Here is a 14259-nt window from a genome sequence, read left to right on the forward strand (position 1 = left end):
CAAGTTACTCTCTAAACCCAAAGTTCCCCACCTATAAAATGGGAATAGTAGCTTTTAAATGTTTTTTTTTTCAAGCCAACATATCTATATTGCTAACCATGTACCAGGCACTAGTCTAATTACTTTACAGATATTAGTTATTTAATCCTCACAAAAGCCTTGTGGGGTAGGTCCTGTTATTAGCCCCATTGTACAGCTGCAAAAGTGAAAGGCCGTGTAATCTGTCCAAGCTTAGAGGGCCAGAAAGTGGCAGAGGCGGGAGTCAAGAACAAGCTGTCTGGCTCCAGCGCTCAAATCCAAGTGCCTCATGCGGAAGTCATGAGAATTAAATGAAGTAGAGTGCCTGGCACACACCAAACATACAATAGGCATTGGTTGCTGTGTTATTGTTACCACTAGAAGGGGGTTTTAGGGAAAGCAGAAATGCGTAGAAGACCTGAGCCAGGTTTTCCCACCTGGGTATGCAGAGATCTGCAGTGGTCCTGGCTTGTCAAGAGGTGATCAAGAAGGAGGGGCAGGGAAAGGGACAGGCTTCTCTGGCTTAGCTCTGGTCTGGGTAGAGGCTCAATGGGGAGGTCTGTGGACATGGCTGCTGGTTCCCAGGAGAGCCAGCCATCACGACGAAGATCTTGAGTGGGGTGCCTGGCAGGGTGATCTGGGACATGGTTGGTCTGTATTAAATCTCACTCAAAAAATAGATCTGAATGAGGAAACAGAAATACTGTTTCTGAGAAAACCAGAATGGAAAAGAACTTTAACATCTCTTTAGGCCGGGTGCAGTGGCTCACGCCTGTAATCCCAGCACTTTGGGAGGCTGAGGCGGGTGGATCACCTTAGGTCAGGAGTTGGAGAGCAGCCTGGCCAACAGGGTGAAACCCTGTCTCTACTAAAGATACAAAAATTAGCTGGGCGTGGTGGCAGGCACCTGTGGTCCCAGCTACTTCGGAGGCTGAGGCAGGAGAATTGCTTGAACCGGGAGGGAGAGGTTGCAGTGAGCCGAGATTGTGCCACTGCACTCCAGCCTGCGCAACAGAGTGAGACTCCATCTCCAAAAAACAAACAAACAAACAAACAAACAAAAAACAAAAAAACCACATCTCTTTAGACGTCCAAGGGAGGCTGCAAGTGAAACAAAAAGTACATGATCTTCCCTTTGGACGGATCTGAGATTGAAGGCAACCTTTATCACTTCTTAGCAGGGTGACCACAGCAAGTTGCTGAAGCCTCTGTGTGCAGTGGTATAAATGTGAGTAATAATAATAGCTGATGTTTTTTGGATGCTAACTACATAGATACTACTATGGGCTGTACAAATATTAATTCTTAATATCTTTGCAATAGCTTTATCAGGCAGAGATCATTGAGGCACAGAGAGGTTATGTAACTGCCAATGTCACACAGCTCTTCAGTGGCAGAGTTGAGCTTTGAACCCAGGCCAGCTGGCTGAAAAGACCATCTCTTTGGCACTGCAAATACTGTCTCTCTGTTTGGCTTTTTTGACAAATATTTATTCAGCACCTACTGCGTGCCAGACACTGACTTTGAGGTTGTTCACTGGATCCAGGATAAGTTATGTATGTAAGTTATAAGCACCCAGCACAGCACCTGGCACACAGTAAGTGTCAGAGAAATATTTGCTGAGTGAACAGTGAATGAATGAATGAATGAATGTGTCTTGATTGTTTTATTGCTAATGAGTGTAAACCAGGAAATGTGTGGTTTTCGTCACCTGGCCCTCCTCGTAGAGCCATGCTCTGGGTGACAGTTTCTCTCCCCTTTGGGGCTCCCCTGGGAAGCCGCCTCACCCTAACTTCATCTGTGTGTCTCAGCAGAGCCCAGGCTAAGCTACTTGAAGCCACGTAGGCCTGGCTGCCCCTCTTCCCAACCTGTGGAGTCTGAGCACTGGCTGGTGCTTTCAAACCATGCATGGAGGTCAGGCACGGTGGCTCACGCCTGTAATCCCAGCACTTTGGGAGGCCGAGGCAGGTGAATCACCTGAGGTCAGAAGTTTGAGACCAACCTGGCCAACATGGTGAAACCCTGTCTCTACCAAAAATACAAAAATTAGCCGGGAGTGGTGGCAGCCCCGTTATCCCATCTACTTGGGAGGCTGAAGCAGGAGAATCGCTTGAACCCAGGAGGTGGAGGTTGCAGTGAGCCGAGATTGCACCATTGCACTCCAGCCTGGGTGACAAAGGGAGACCCTGTCTCAAAAAAAAAAAAAAAAAAAAAAAAAACAAATCAAATCAAACCATGCATGGAGCTTATCTGAGGGCCTGGGCCCAGAGCTGAGCCAGAGAAGTTGGGGTAGCTGGTCTCGAGCTATCAGGGTGTTGGACAAAGTCCTTTTGGGCAGAGCTGAGGTCCTCTGCCCAGTCTCAACTGAATGTCCTATGTCCGTTGGAGGATGGGTAAGCTCATTGGTGGGCTCTTTACATTAGGGGGGCACTTTGGTTCTCGAGTGACATGGGGAGTCTTGGGGTCCCTTTCTCTCTCATTGGGGAGTATCCATTCCTGGAAACCAGATGGATTCAGGAGGCCAAACTGTGACAATATTTCCTCCATCAGAGTGGGACTGGTTGGGACACTGATGTGAGTGCAGCCACCCTGGCTCTGGGGCCTGGGCTGGTTGAACATCTTGGTGAACATGAAGGCTCTTTACCCATGAGCCAGGGAGTGGCTGATCAACTGCAACCTGCCCTTTGACCTCAGGTTCTGACTTGTCTAATTCCCTTCCACACCCCAAACTCCCAATCCCAATCCCTAACCTGGTCATGAACCTCCAACTCCGCCTCGTGATTCTCAATGCCATTTTCAGCCTGAACTCCAAATCTGCATTTTACACCCATCACACTTTCAGACCACAAGTAGGGTCTTCACTGGCTGAGCAGTTCAACCAATCAGGAGATCTTATTCAGGGCCTAGCTACTCATAAAGGGAGACCCGGGCCAGGCACGGTAGCTCATGCCTGTAACCCCAGCACTTTGGGAGGCCGACGTGGGTGGATCACTTGAGGGCAGGAGTTTGAGACCAGCCTGACCAACATGGTGAAACCTCGTCTCTACTAAAAATACAAAAATAAGCCAGGCGTGGTGGCACACACCTGTAGTTCCAGCTACTTGGGAGGCTGAGTCAGGAGAATTGCTTGAACTCAAAAGGTGGAAGTTGCAGTGAGCCGAGATCACACCACTGCACTGCAGCCCTCGCGACAGAGCAAGACTCCGTCTCGTAAAATCAAACAAATCATAAGGGGAGGCCTGGATACGGCTCTTGGGCTACTAACTTGGAGCCTTGGTGTCTCAATCTGACCTGTGGCCACATCTCTGAAGGGCTGGAGGGAGGCTTGGAGGGAGTCAGGGAGGAGTTAAGGGATGGTCTCCCTACACGCTCTTCCTCCAGGGCCATCCTGGGGGCTGAGCTTTGGACTTAGAGGCTGCCCTTTATCTCTTACCCTCTGCCTGGCATCTCAGGGAAAATGGAAGCAATTTGGTGCCTCTTTGTATTTGAGCTGGGCCCCGGACTGACTCTCGCCCTGAGAGGCCAGCCTGGTGGGTTGGCTGGGACACACTGTCTCAAGTGCCAGCCATGTGGTCAGCCCTGGGCTCACGACTTCCTCTGCTCTTGTGGGTTACAGTGGTGGACACTTCAACCCTGCGGTGTCCCTGGCAGCCATGCTGATCGGAGGCCTCAACCTGGTGATGCTCCTCCCGTACTGGGTCTCACAGCTGCTCGGGGGGATGCTCGGGGCTGCCTTGGCCAAGGTGGGTAAACCCCAGTGGCTGGGCTAGTCTTCCTCTCTGATGGGGCTGCTGGAGGTGCATATGTGTGTGTGTGTGTGGGACAGTGGGGAGTGGGGAAATGTCCAATCTTTTGCTTGTTTCTGCCAGTGGAATTGATGGACGTTTTTCTTCTCTCTTTCTTTCTTATTGCATTTTATTGTATTTTTTATTTGTTTGTTTTTTTGAGATGGAGTCTCGCTCTGTCACCCAGGCTGGAGTGTAGTGGCCTGATCTTGGCTCACTGCAACCTCTGCCTCCTGGGCTCAAGCAATTCTCCCACCTCAGCCTCCTGAGTAACTGGGATTACAGGCACATGCCACCACGCCCAGCTAATTTTTGTATTTTTCGTAGAGACGGGGTTTCATCATGTTGGCCAGGCTGGTCTTGAACTCCTGAGCTCAAGTGATCTACCTGCCTTGGTCTGCCAAAGTGCTGGGGTTACAGGCATGAGCCACTGCGCCCGGCCTCTCTTTTTTATTTTAGAGATAGGGTCTCACTCTGTTGTCCAGGCTGGAGTGCGGTGGTGCAATCATAGCTCACTGCAGGCTCGACCTCCTGGGCTCAAGTGATCCTCCTGCCTCAGCCTCTTGAGTAGCTGGGACTACAGGTGTGTGTCACCACACCCAACTAATTTTTAAAAATTTTCTGTAGAGGCGGGCTCTCACTGTGTTGACCACACTGGCCTCCAACTCCTGGCCTCAAGTGATCTTCCTGCCTTGGCCTCCCAAAGTGCTGGGATTACAGACATGAGCCACCGAGCCTGGCCAGCCACAGAGTTTTCACAGCTTTATGCATAAATCCATGGATAGACTTTCTCCCTTCATCCCTCTTTTTCTTTTTTTCCCCTCTCTTTCTTTCTTTTCTTTTGCCCTTAAGTCTTGGTTCAGCCAGGGATACTTCAAGCCCTTCAAGATGTGGGCCTTGCTTGGTGTGTGTGTGGGGGGTGGTGGATGGGGGAGCTCTGTTAGCTTGGCTGTGATAGGGTCTGAAGCTGTAAGTGCCGACCCACCACAGACTTTGTTCTCAAGCCTCACTTTACTGTCATCCCCTGCTGTGGTCTCTCCATGTCCCAATTTGAGAGCCACAGCCCATTCCCCTGTCTATGGAACACGCCCGGGACCTTCCTTCTCGGCTTCTGCTCTGAAAAGCAGTGGCCAGACTCGAGCTCAAGCCCTGCCACTTAAAACCTGTCAAACACGGTTCTGACAGCTGCGGGGCAGCAGGGTTCCCTAAGCACATTCTTCCTGCTAAATGTTTTACACATATTCTCTTATTTCATCTCCCAGCAACTTTATGAAGAACCATAGTCAGTTCATAGAGAGCGCTTACCTTGTGGCAGGCACACCAACGGCCTTGTCTGTGAGCTGGGAGCTGTCAGTATCATCCCTATTTTATAGATGAGAAAACAGAGGTGCAGAGAAGCAGGTAACTTGCTCAAGTTCAGACGTGCCTGTAAGCAGCACAGCCCCGACTGGATCCAGAGTCCAGAAGCTTGTGCACTGCACTGTCTTTCCCCTTCGGGGCTGTGATAGCCCTGAGGCCGATCGCCCATAGAAATAATTGAGCTCAGGCTTCAGGGCTCTCCTGCACATGCCCCTTCTACGGTCCTATGGGGGCTTAGCAATGAGTTCACCTGATCATATGTGTTTGTACAGTTTCTAAGAGTAAGGTATTTTTAGCCGCGCATGGCGGCTGATGCCTGTAATCCCATCATTTTGGGAGGCAGAGGCGGGAGGATCACTGGAACCTAGGAGTTCCAGACCAGCCTGGGCAACATAGTAAGACCTTCCATCTCTACAAAAAATTTTAAAAAAACATTAGGTGGGCATGGTTGGTATGTACCTGTGGTCCCAGCTACATGAGAGGCTGAGGTAGGAGGAACACTGGAGCCCAGGAGGTCGAGGCTGCAGTGAGCTATGATCGTGTCACTGCACTCCAGCCTGGGTGACAGAGCTAGACTCTGTGTCAAAGAAAAAAAAAAGATAGTTTATGTTCTTTTTCTCAAAGAGGATCATCTAAGTTACATAAGTTTTAGGCCTGTAACCTGGAGCCATGACTGGGTTATCCCCATTTTTCTTTTTCTTTTTTTTTTTTTTTTTGTGATGGAGTCTCGCTCTGTTGTTCAAGCTGGAGTGCAGTGGTGTGATCTCAGCTCACTGCAACCTCTGCTTCCAGAGTTCAAGTGATTCTTGTGCCTCAGCCTCCTGAGCAGCTGGGATTACAGGTGCCTGCCACTTCACCCCGCTAATTTTTGTATTTTTAGTGGAGATGGGGTTTCACCATGTTGGCAAGGCTGGTCTCAAACTCCTGGGCTCTAGTGACCCACCCATCTCAGCCTCCCAAAGTGCTGGGGTTGCTGGCGTGAGCCACCACGCCTAGCCCCATTCCTATTTTTCAGCTGAACAAAGTGAGGCTCAGAAAGGTTCAGTAGTTCACGCAGGGTCGCACAGTAAAATCTGGCAGAGCTGGGATGTGGATGCAGGTATATCTAACTGAAATTGGACATAACCCTTCACTGGCCCTAAAGGTGGGTAGCATGCGTTTTTTAGGCCCTCTCCCCTCAGTTTCCAGCTGTCTCTCTGCCCCGCTGTGAGGCTGAGCAGCTTCTCTGTGCAGGCGGTGAGTCCTGAGGAGAGGTTCTGGAATGCATCTGGGGCGGCCTTTGTGACAGTCCAGGAGCAGGGGCAGGTGGCAGGGGCGTTGGTGGCAGAGATCATCCTGACGACGCTGCTGGCCCTGGCCGTATGCATGGGTGCCATCAATGAGAAGACAAAGGGTCCTCTGGCCCCGTTCTCCATCGGCTTTGCCGTCACCGTGGATATCCTGGCCGGGTGAGTGTCCCTTGGCAGTGGGGTGACCATGCCCAGATCTGTGCTGTTCAGCTCTGGGGGATTTCAGGCCTGAGGGTCACAGATTCAGTTGCTATTAGGGGCCAGGAAGGTGCTGCAAATGGGGAGGTGGGCTGGCATCAGGCAGACAACAGGGAGTGGTGGGGACTGCGGTGTCAGAGGTGCTGCAGTCAGTTCAGCTCTTGTCAATTATTGCTGGGTACATGGGTCTGGGGTGATGCTTTCATTCAAAGGAAGTCAGAAATTTAAATCTGTATGTGATGTTTTCCAATGTTGGTAGCATAAATACAACATTTCTGTGAACTGTGTTCATTCAGTCAGCGGGCAGCCGGGTTTTAGCCTCAGGCTTACAAAGAGCATGTGTAGCTGTTGTCTCATTGATTTTTAGACTCCCAGCAGGCTTTGGAAGGGATTAAGGAGACAAGATTGGGGATGATGTCTCCCGTTTTATAGATAAGGAAACTGAGGCTTAGAGAGGACAGAAGTGACTTATTTAAGGTCAGTGGGCAGTGGCAAATTAAGTGATAGATTTGGGACAAGAGGCTGAGTGAACCCTTTGAATTTTTGTTGTACAGATAGGGGTCACGCTATGTTGCCCAGGCTGGTCTTGAACTCCTGGCTTCAAGCCATCCTCCTGCGTTGGCCTCTCAAAAGTACTGGAATTACAGGCATAAGCCACAGTGCCCAGCCCAGGGAGCCCCTCCCTAATGTCTGACTCTTTCCTTTCTTTTGGACACAGAACCAAGTCTAACCTTTCTCCTGGGTCAGCTCTCCCTCAACTTTGGGAGGTGGAGCCTGGGGCAGGCTGGGGAATGTGTGTGTAAAGCTGTGGCCATGCTTTGCTGCCCCCTAGTGGTCTTTGATTCACTTACAAGCCTTTTTTTTTTTTCGCTCCGCTTCCCGGGTTCACGCCATTCTCCTGCCTCAGCCTCACGAGTATCTGGGACTACAGGCGTCTGCCACCACGCCCGGCTAATTTTTTTTGTATTTTTGGTAGAGACGGGGTTTCACCGTATTAGGCAGGATGGTCTCGATCTCCTGATCTCATGATCCGCCCGCCTTGGCCTCCCAAAGTGCTGGGATTACAGGCGTGAGCCACCGCGCCCGGCCTACTTACAAGCTTTTTGACTTCGAAGCTGGACACAGGGTGGGGATGAGGTCTACAGGCCCCCAGCTGGAGAGAATGGGGTAAAGACGGAGCCCCAGAACGAAGAGGAGTGCACCTGGGGAAGAGTCTCCCTGTAGGAGATTCTGGGTCTTAAGCTTGTGGTGCAACAAGGGCCTCATCTGGACCAGCTAGATTAGTTAATGCTTTTTATACATTAATTATATTCGAGGTGTGGCCTCCATTTGCATTTTCTCATTCACTCCTGATGACAACCTATGGGATAGTCACTTTCACCTCACCCGAACACAGAGAGGTTCATGGAGGTTCCCACACCTAGAACTATCTGGGCTGGGGTTTTTCTTTCTTTATATGTATATTTTTAAAGTTTTGTGGGTGAACCTAGTAGGTGTATATATTTCTGGGTTACATGAGATGTTTTGGTACAGGCATGCAATGCATAATTATCACATCAAGGTGAATGGGGTATTCATCCCCTCAAGCATTTATTTTTTGTGTCACAAACAATCCACTTATACTCTTCGTTATTTTATTTTAGTTTTAGTTTTAGTTTTTGAGACAGAGTCTTGCTCTGTCACCCAGGCTGGAGTGCAGTGGCATGATCATGGCTCACTGCAACTTCCAACCCCCAGGTTCAAGGGATTCTTCTGGCTTAGCCTCCCCAGTAGCTGGGATTATAGGCGTGTGCCACTATTCCCAGCTAATTTTGTATTTTTAATACAGACAGGGTTTCACCATGTTGGCCAGGCTGGTCTCTAACTCCTGACCTCAAGTGATCTGCCTGCCTTGGCCTCCTAAACTGCTGGGATTTCAGACATGAGCCACTGTGTCTGGCTGAGGTTACATGAGATGCTTTGATACAGGTCTGCAATGTGTAAAATCACGTCAAAGTAAACGGGGTATTCATCCTCTCAAGCATTTATTCTTTGGGTCACAAACAATCCTATGATACACTTTTCGTTATTTTATAATGTGTGGGCTGGGTTTTGAATCTAGGTCAGCTTGACTCCAAAAGGATTGAAACGGATTGACTTTCCTTTGTAGACTTTGGAGCAAATGTAGCTCCAGCTTCTCTTCCTGCCATCACCCAGCAGGCATTTTTGCTGGGCATTCTAGAGGAGTGTGTGGGGAGTGCTGGACTGCACGCCCAGCGGGGAGCCATGCCTTCTGCTTCCTGGTGCTAACAGCCCCTCTGCCTTCTTTAGGATCTACCCAGGAGCTCATGATGTAGGAGTTTAGAGAGGGTTTCTGGGTGATGTGTGACTAGGCCTAGTTGGGGACATGAGTGTGAGGTGAGGTGGGGTCTGGCTGGGATCCTGGTGAACTTGGTGCCTGGGTGTTTGCAGGGGCAGTGTGTCTGGAGGCTGCATGAATCCCGCCCGTGCTTTTGGACCTGCGGTGGTGGCCAACCACTGGAACTTCCACTGGATCTACTGGCTGGGCCCACTCCTGGCTGGCCTGCTTGTTGGACTGCTCATTAGGTAGGAGTGTGACACAGGGTCACCGGCCCATTGGATGGGCAATTGGCAACATCTCCCAGAGAGTCCGGGGCTAGAGGGCTAGGCTCTCACTTGGGTTTGGAAGAGAAAAGAGGGAGCCTCTTTAGAGGCAAAGAAAATGGCTCCATCTAGGAGCTTTGGTTGCAAGTGACAGAGATCTATTTCAAAATAGCTTATGTCATAAAGAGGAATTCATTGGCTTACATCATCAAAAACTTCACAGGTAGCAGTGGTTTCAGGTGGCGCTCAAACATTGTCTGTCTTTAGGACTTGGTCTTTCTCCTTTTTTTTTTTTTTGACAGAGTTTCCCTCTGTTGCCCAGGCTGGAGTGCAGTGGTGTGATTCTGGCTCATTGCAACCTCCGCCCCCGGGTTCAAGAGATTCTCCTGCCTCAGCCTGCCAAGCAGCTGGGACTACAGGCGCCGCCACCACGCCCAGCTAATTTTTATATTTTTAGTAGAGTCGGGGTTTCACCGTGTTGACCAGGCTGGTCTCGAACTCCTGACCTCATGTGATCCACCTGCCTGGGCCTCCCAAAGTGCTAGGATTACAGGCATGAGCCACCGCGCCCAGCCAGTTTTTGTAATTTTTTTGGTAGAGATGGGGCTTCACCATGTTGGCCAGGCTGGTCTCCAACTCCTGACCTCAAGTGATCTGCCTCCCAAAGAGCTGGGTTACAGACATGAGCCACTGCACCTGGCTTCATTTAATTCTGGGCTTTCAGAGTGGCAGCAATGAGCATCTTCAGGAAAAGGGTTAGAAACCAAGCAGGACCCGGGCATGTGGCTCACGCCTGTAATCTCAGCAGTTTGGGAGGCCAAGGTGGGTGGATCACTTGAAGTCAGGAGTTGGAGACCAGCCTGGTCAACATGGTAAAACCCTGTCTCTACTAAAAATACAAAAATCAGCCAGGTGTGGTGGTGCTTGTCTGTAGTCCCAGCTACTCGGGAGGCTGAGGTATGAGAATTGCTTGAACCCAGGAGGTGGAAGCTGCAGTGAGCTGAGATCATGCTACTGCACTCCAGCCTGGGTGAGTGAGACTCTGTCTCAATTAAAAAAAAAAAAAGAAACCAAGCAGGAAACTGTCTCTCTCTCTGCAAGGGGATCTGGCTATTAAGGCTGGGGAGGCTCAGGAAGTCATCTCTCTGGAGACTTCTGAGCCTGGAGACATGGCGAAGGGCTGGGTCTCACCTCCGGGGCAGAGACCTTACTGGGTCATCTTTCTTGCAGGTGCTTCATTGGAGATGGGAAGACCCGCCTCATCCTGAAGGCTCGGTGAAGCAGAGCTCGTGGGATTCCTGCTGCTCCAGGTGTCCTCAGCTCACCTGTCCCAGACTGAGGACAGGGGAGTTCCTGCATTTCCTGCCAGGGCAGAGGCCCAGAGGAACGACCCCCTGCTTCCACTGCTTGGGCCTGCTTTCTCAGATAGACTGACTGCTGAGGAGGCTCTAGGTTCTTGGAATTCCTTTGTGCTCATCAGAGACCCCAGCCTGGGGAACACGCTGCCCGCACTGCCCAGAGAGCAGTGCAAACACCACAACGTGAGCGTGTTTCTTGAGAGGAATGTCCCCGAGTTGGACAAGGAGGCTGTTTCTGCACATCAGCTCATTTCCCGCACCCCATTTCTTTCTTGATTGCTTTGTTGGGGGCCCGGCCACTTCCTTGCTTCTCAAGCTGACAATTCTCACTTTGCAATAAATAGTCCAGTATTTCCTTCCACGTGCTCACTGGCTTGCCTTTCATTTGAGAAATGGGCACTGCTGAGGAGAAAGCAAGCAAAAAAAAAGTCTGGGGTTAGGCCTTGACTGTCCAGAGCAGCTGATCCTACAGCCCAGCTCAGAGTCCTGGGCCACGGCAGGCACTTGAAGTTGAGGCCAGACCAGAGCCTGTCTCCACTTGGACGGGCCCATCCTGGAGCTCTGTCTGGAGCTCAGAGTGCATATTGAGTCCAACTTGGAGTCTAGTCAGAGTCAATTCCAGATCACAGACCTCAGGACCCTGCTGAAAACCCCCAGGCAGAGTCCAGGGTCTGGCTGAATGCCCAGTGCTGTCCCTACTTGAGTGCTTGGTGTTGTCCAGGACATGGGTCAGCCCATTCATTCACTCTAGGTGGGGAGGTGGGGGGTGGGTGGGATTGGGATGGGCTGCAAGAATTCCCTGAGGAAATATTAGGTTGGTTCAAAATATTTTTTTTTTTTTGAGACAGAGTCTTGCTCTGTCACCCAGGCTGGAGTGCAGTGGCATGATCTCAGCTCACTTCAACCTCTGCCTCCCAGGTTCAAGCGCTTCTCCTGCCTCAGCCTCCCAAGTAGCTGGGATTACAGGCGTATGCCACCATGCCCAGCTAATTTTTGTATTTTTAGCAGAGACGGAGTTTCACCATGTTGGTCAGGCTAGTCTTGGACTCCTGACCTCAAGTGATCCATCCACCCCGGCCTCCCAAAGTGCTGGGATTACAGGCATGAGCCACGGTGCCCAGCCAGCCCATTACTTTCAATGGCAAAAACTGCAATTACTTTTGCGCTAACATAATAGAATCCTGAACAAGTGACACAGTACAGGCCTGAAGAACCAGTGGCACTTGGGTGGAAGATAGGAGTATAACAAATAAGAAAGGACGGAAAGACACACCCTGGAAGTCACCCCTTCGAAGTAGAGTATGTGTCTTCTCCATAAGAATCGATGGGTCATTTATGGAAGATGATCATTATAACACCAGAAAGAAGGGCCAGGGAGAAACCACTCTCAACAACAACCGAAAACTCACCCACTTCAACAAGATGAGCAAAATGCTCACTTGAGCAAAAATGAAGAAAATCACCACTACAATAAGAGACTGTCCATGGAGGAAATAGATTCATGATACAGCCACACATCCAAACCATTCTCAGGGAAAAGGAGAATAACAAACAAGAATAACGATGACAACCCGACAGAATAGAAAAGGGGAGGAAAAAATATGATACAATCAGAAACAAGCAAATTAGGACATTTACAGAGTTCAAAATGGGTCAGCCATGGTGTTTCACGCCTGTAATCCCAGTACTTTGAAAGGCCAAGGCGGAGGATTGCTTCAGGCCAGGAGTTCGAGACCATCCAGGCAACATGGCAAGACCCTGTAACTACAAAAAATAAAAAAAAAATAGCTGGGCAGGTGGCACATGCTTGTAGTCTCCTCTACTTGGGAGGCTGAGGTGGGAGGATCGCTTGAGCCTGGGAGGTTGGGGCTCTATGACAGCACCAATGCACTCCAGCCTGGGCAGCAGAGTGAGATCCTGTCTCAAAAAAAAAAAAAAAAAAAAAAAAAAAAAAAAAAAAAAGGCCAGGCGCCCTGGCTCACACATGTAATCCTAGCACCTTGGGAGACTGAGGTGGGTGGATCACTTGAGGTCAGGAGTTCAAGACCAGCATGGCCAACATGGTGAAACCCCTTCTCTACTAAAAATACAAAAATTAGCCAGGCATAGTGGCGGGTGCCTGTAATCCCAGCTACTTGGTAGGCTGAGGCAGGAGAATTGCTTGAAACCGGGAGGTAGAGGTTGCAGTGAGCCAAGACTGTGCCACTGCACTCCAGCCTGGGCAACAGAGTAAGACCCTGCCCCAAAATAAAGTAAAAGAAGAGTAAAAAATATTAAAAGTTACTATTTTGTTTGGTGAAATAATGAAATAAATCTTTGATAAATCTAGTAAATAACAAAAGTTATATATCCATACATATGTATACTTATACATATATAGCTGACATTTATGGAGAGTTTGTTACATGTTAGGCACTGTGCTGAATGCTTTACACGTATTATGTCATTTACTCCCTACGACAATCCTATGAGAAAGTATAGTGGGTTGAATAGTGTCCTCCCGAAATCTGTGTCAGTCTACAGTCTTAGAGTGTGACGTTATTCGGAAATAGGGTCTTTGAAGATGCAATTAAGGTACGGGTCAAGACGAAATCCCACTGGATTAGGGTGCCCTTTTCTTGTAAGAGATAGTAAAAGAGGCGCAGAGACAAAGGAGAAGGCCACATGAAGATGGAGGCAGAGGTTAGGGTTATACTGCCAAAAGACAGCACCAGGAGCCGCCAGGAGCAGGGGTAGGGAAGGAAGGTTCTCCTCTAGAACCTTCGTGGGAAGCCTGGCTCTGCTGACATTCTAATTTCAGACTTTCTGGCCTCCAGAATGGAGAGAGAATAGTTTCTGTCGTCTTAAGCCACAAGTTTGCGGTGTTTGTTCGAGCAGTTCCAGGAAACGAATAGATAGATTCTCTCATTATTCTCATTTTGCAGAGGAGCCAGTGGAGGTTCCAAAGGATGGTGTTAATGCTAAGCTGCATGGTTAGTGCACTGGTGGGCAACTGTAGAAGGTCAGGTATATCTGGCTGCAGGGTCCATGATCTTTGTCATCATACATTTCTGTTTCTGAATAAACGACAATATTATGTCCTCTGCCTAGTCTCCTACTTGCCTATTAGTTCCTCATTAAAAAGGGGACAGAGCCATGGTGGCGCATGCCTGTAGTCCCAGCTACTCAGAAGGCTGACATGGGAGGATCGCTTGAGCTTGGGAGATCGAGGCTGCAGCAAGCTGTGATTATATCATTGCACTCCGGCCTGGGTGACAGAGCAAGACTCTGTCTGGAAAAAAAAAAAAAAAAAAAAAGGAGGACAGAAAGACATTCATTGTTAACTCCTCATTTCAAACTTGCAATTGGATTTTAAGTTGTGGCTTTCATTTCAATTTCTAGACCATAAGCTCTCAAGAGCAAGATGGATATAAATTCATATTTGTATTAAATAACTGTACATTATGTGTTTGGCATTTGCTGAATAGAAGGGACTCAGTTCTTTTTTTTTTTTTTTTTTTTTTGAGACGGAGTCTGGCTCTGTCGCCCAGGCTGGAGTGCAGCGGTGTGATCTTGGCTCACCGTAACCTCCGCCTCCCGGGCTCAAGCGATTCTCCTGCCTCATGTCGGCCAGGCTGGTCTTGAACTACTGACCTCAAGTGATCCGCC

General features: G+C 49.4%; 1 protein-coding gene across 1 annotated transcript in view; it reads left to right on the forward strand.

Moving 5' to 3' along the window:
* AQP8 (aquaporin 8) overlaps positions 1-10972 on the forward strand; it is an 11859-nt gene extending 887 nt beyond the window's left edge. Inside the window, exons 3-6 of the mRNA XM_004057377.4 lie at positions 3635-3761; positions 6396-6610; positions 9101-9235; positions 10484-10972. Coding sequence (XP_004057425.1) covers positions 3635-3761; positions 6396-6610; positions 9101-9235; positions 10484-10532 — 526 coding nt within the window. The 3' untranslated portion in view covers positions 10533-10972. The remainder of the gene's footprint in view (positions 1-3634; positions 3762-6395; positions 6611-9100; positions 9236-10483) is intronic.
* The last annotated feature ends 3287 nt before the right edge of the window (positions 10973-14259 follow it).

This window comes from Gorilla gorilla, chromosome 18 (genome assembly GCF_029281585.2).
Source record: "Gorilla gorilla gorilla isolate KB3781 chromosome 18, NHGRI_mGorGor1-v2.1_pri, whole genome shotgun sequence".
Taxonomy (NCBI): domain Eukaryota; kingdom Metazoa; phylum Chordata; class Mammalia; order Primates; family Hominidae; genus Gorilla; species Gorilla gorilla.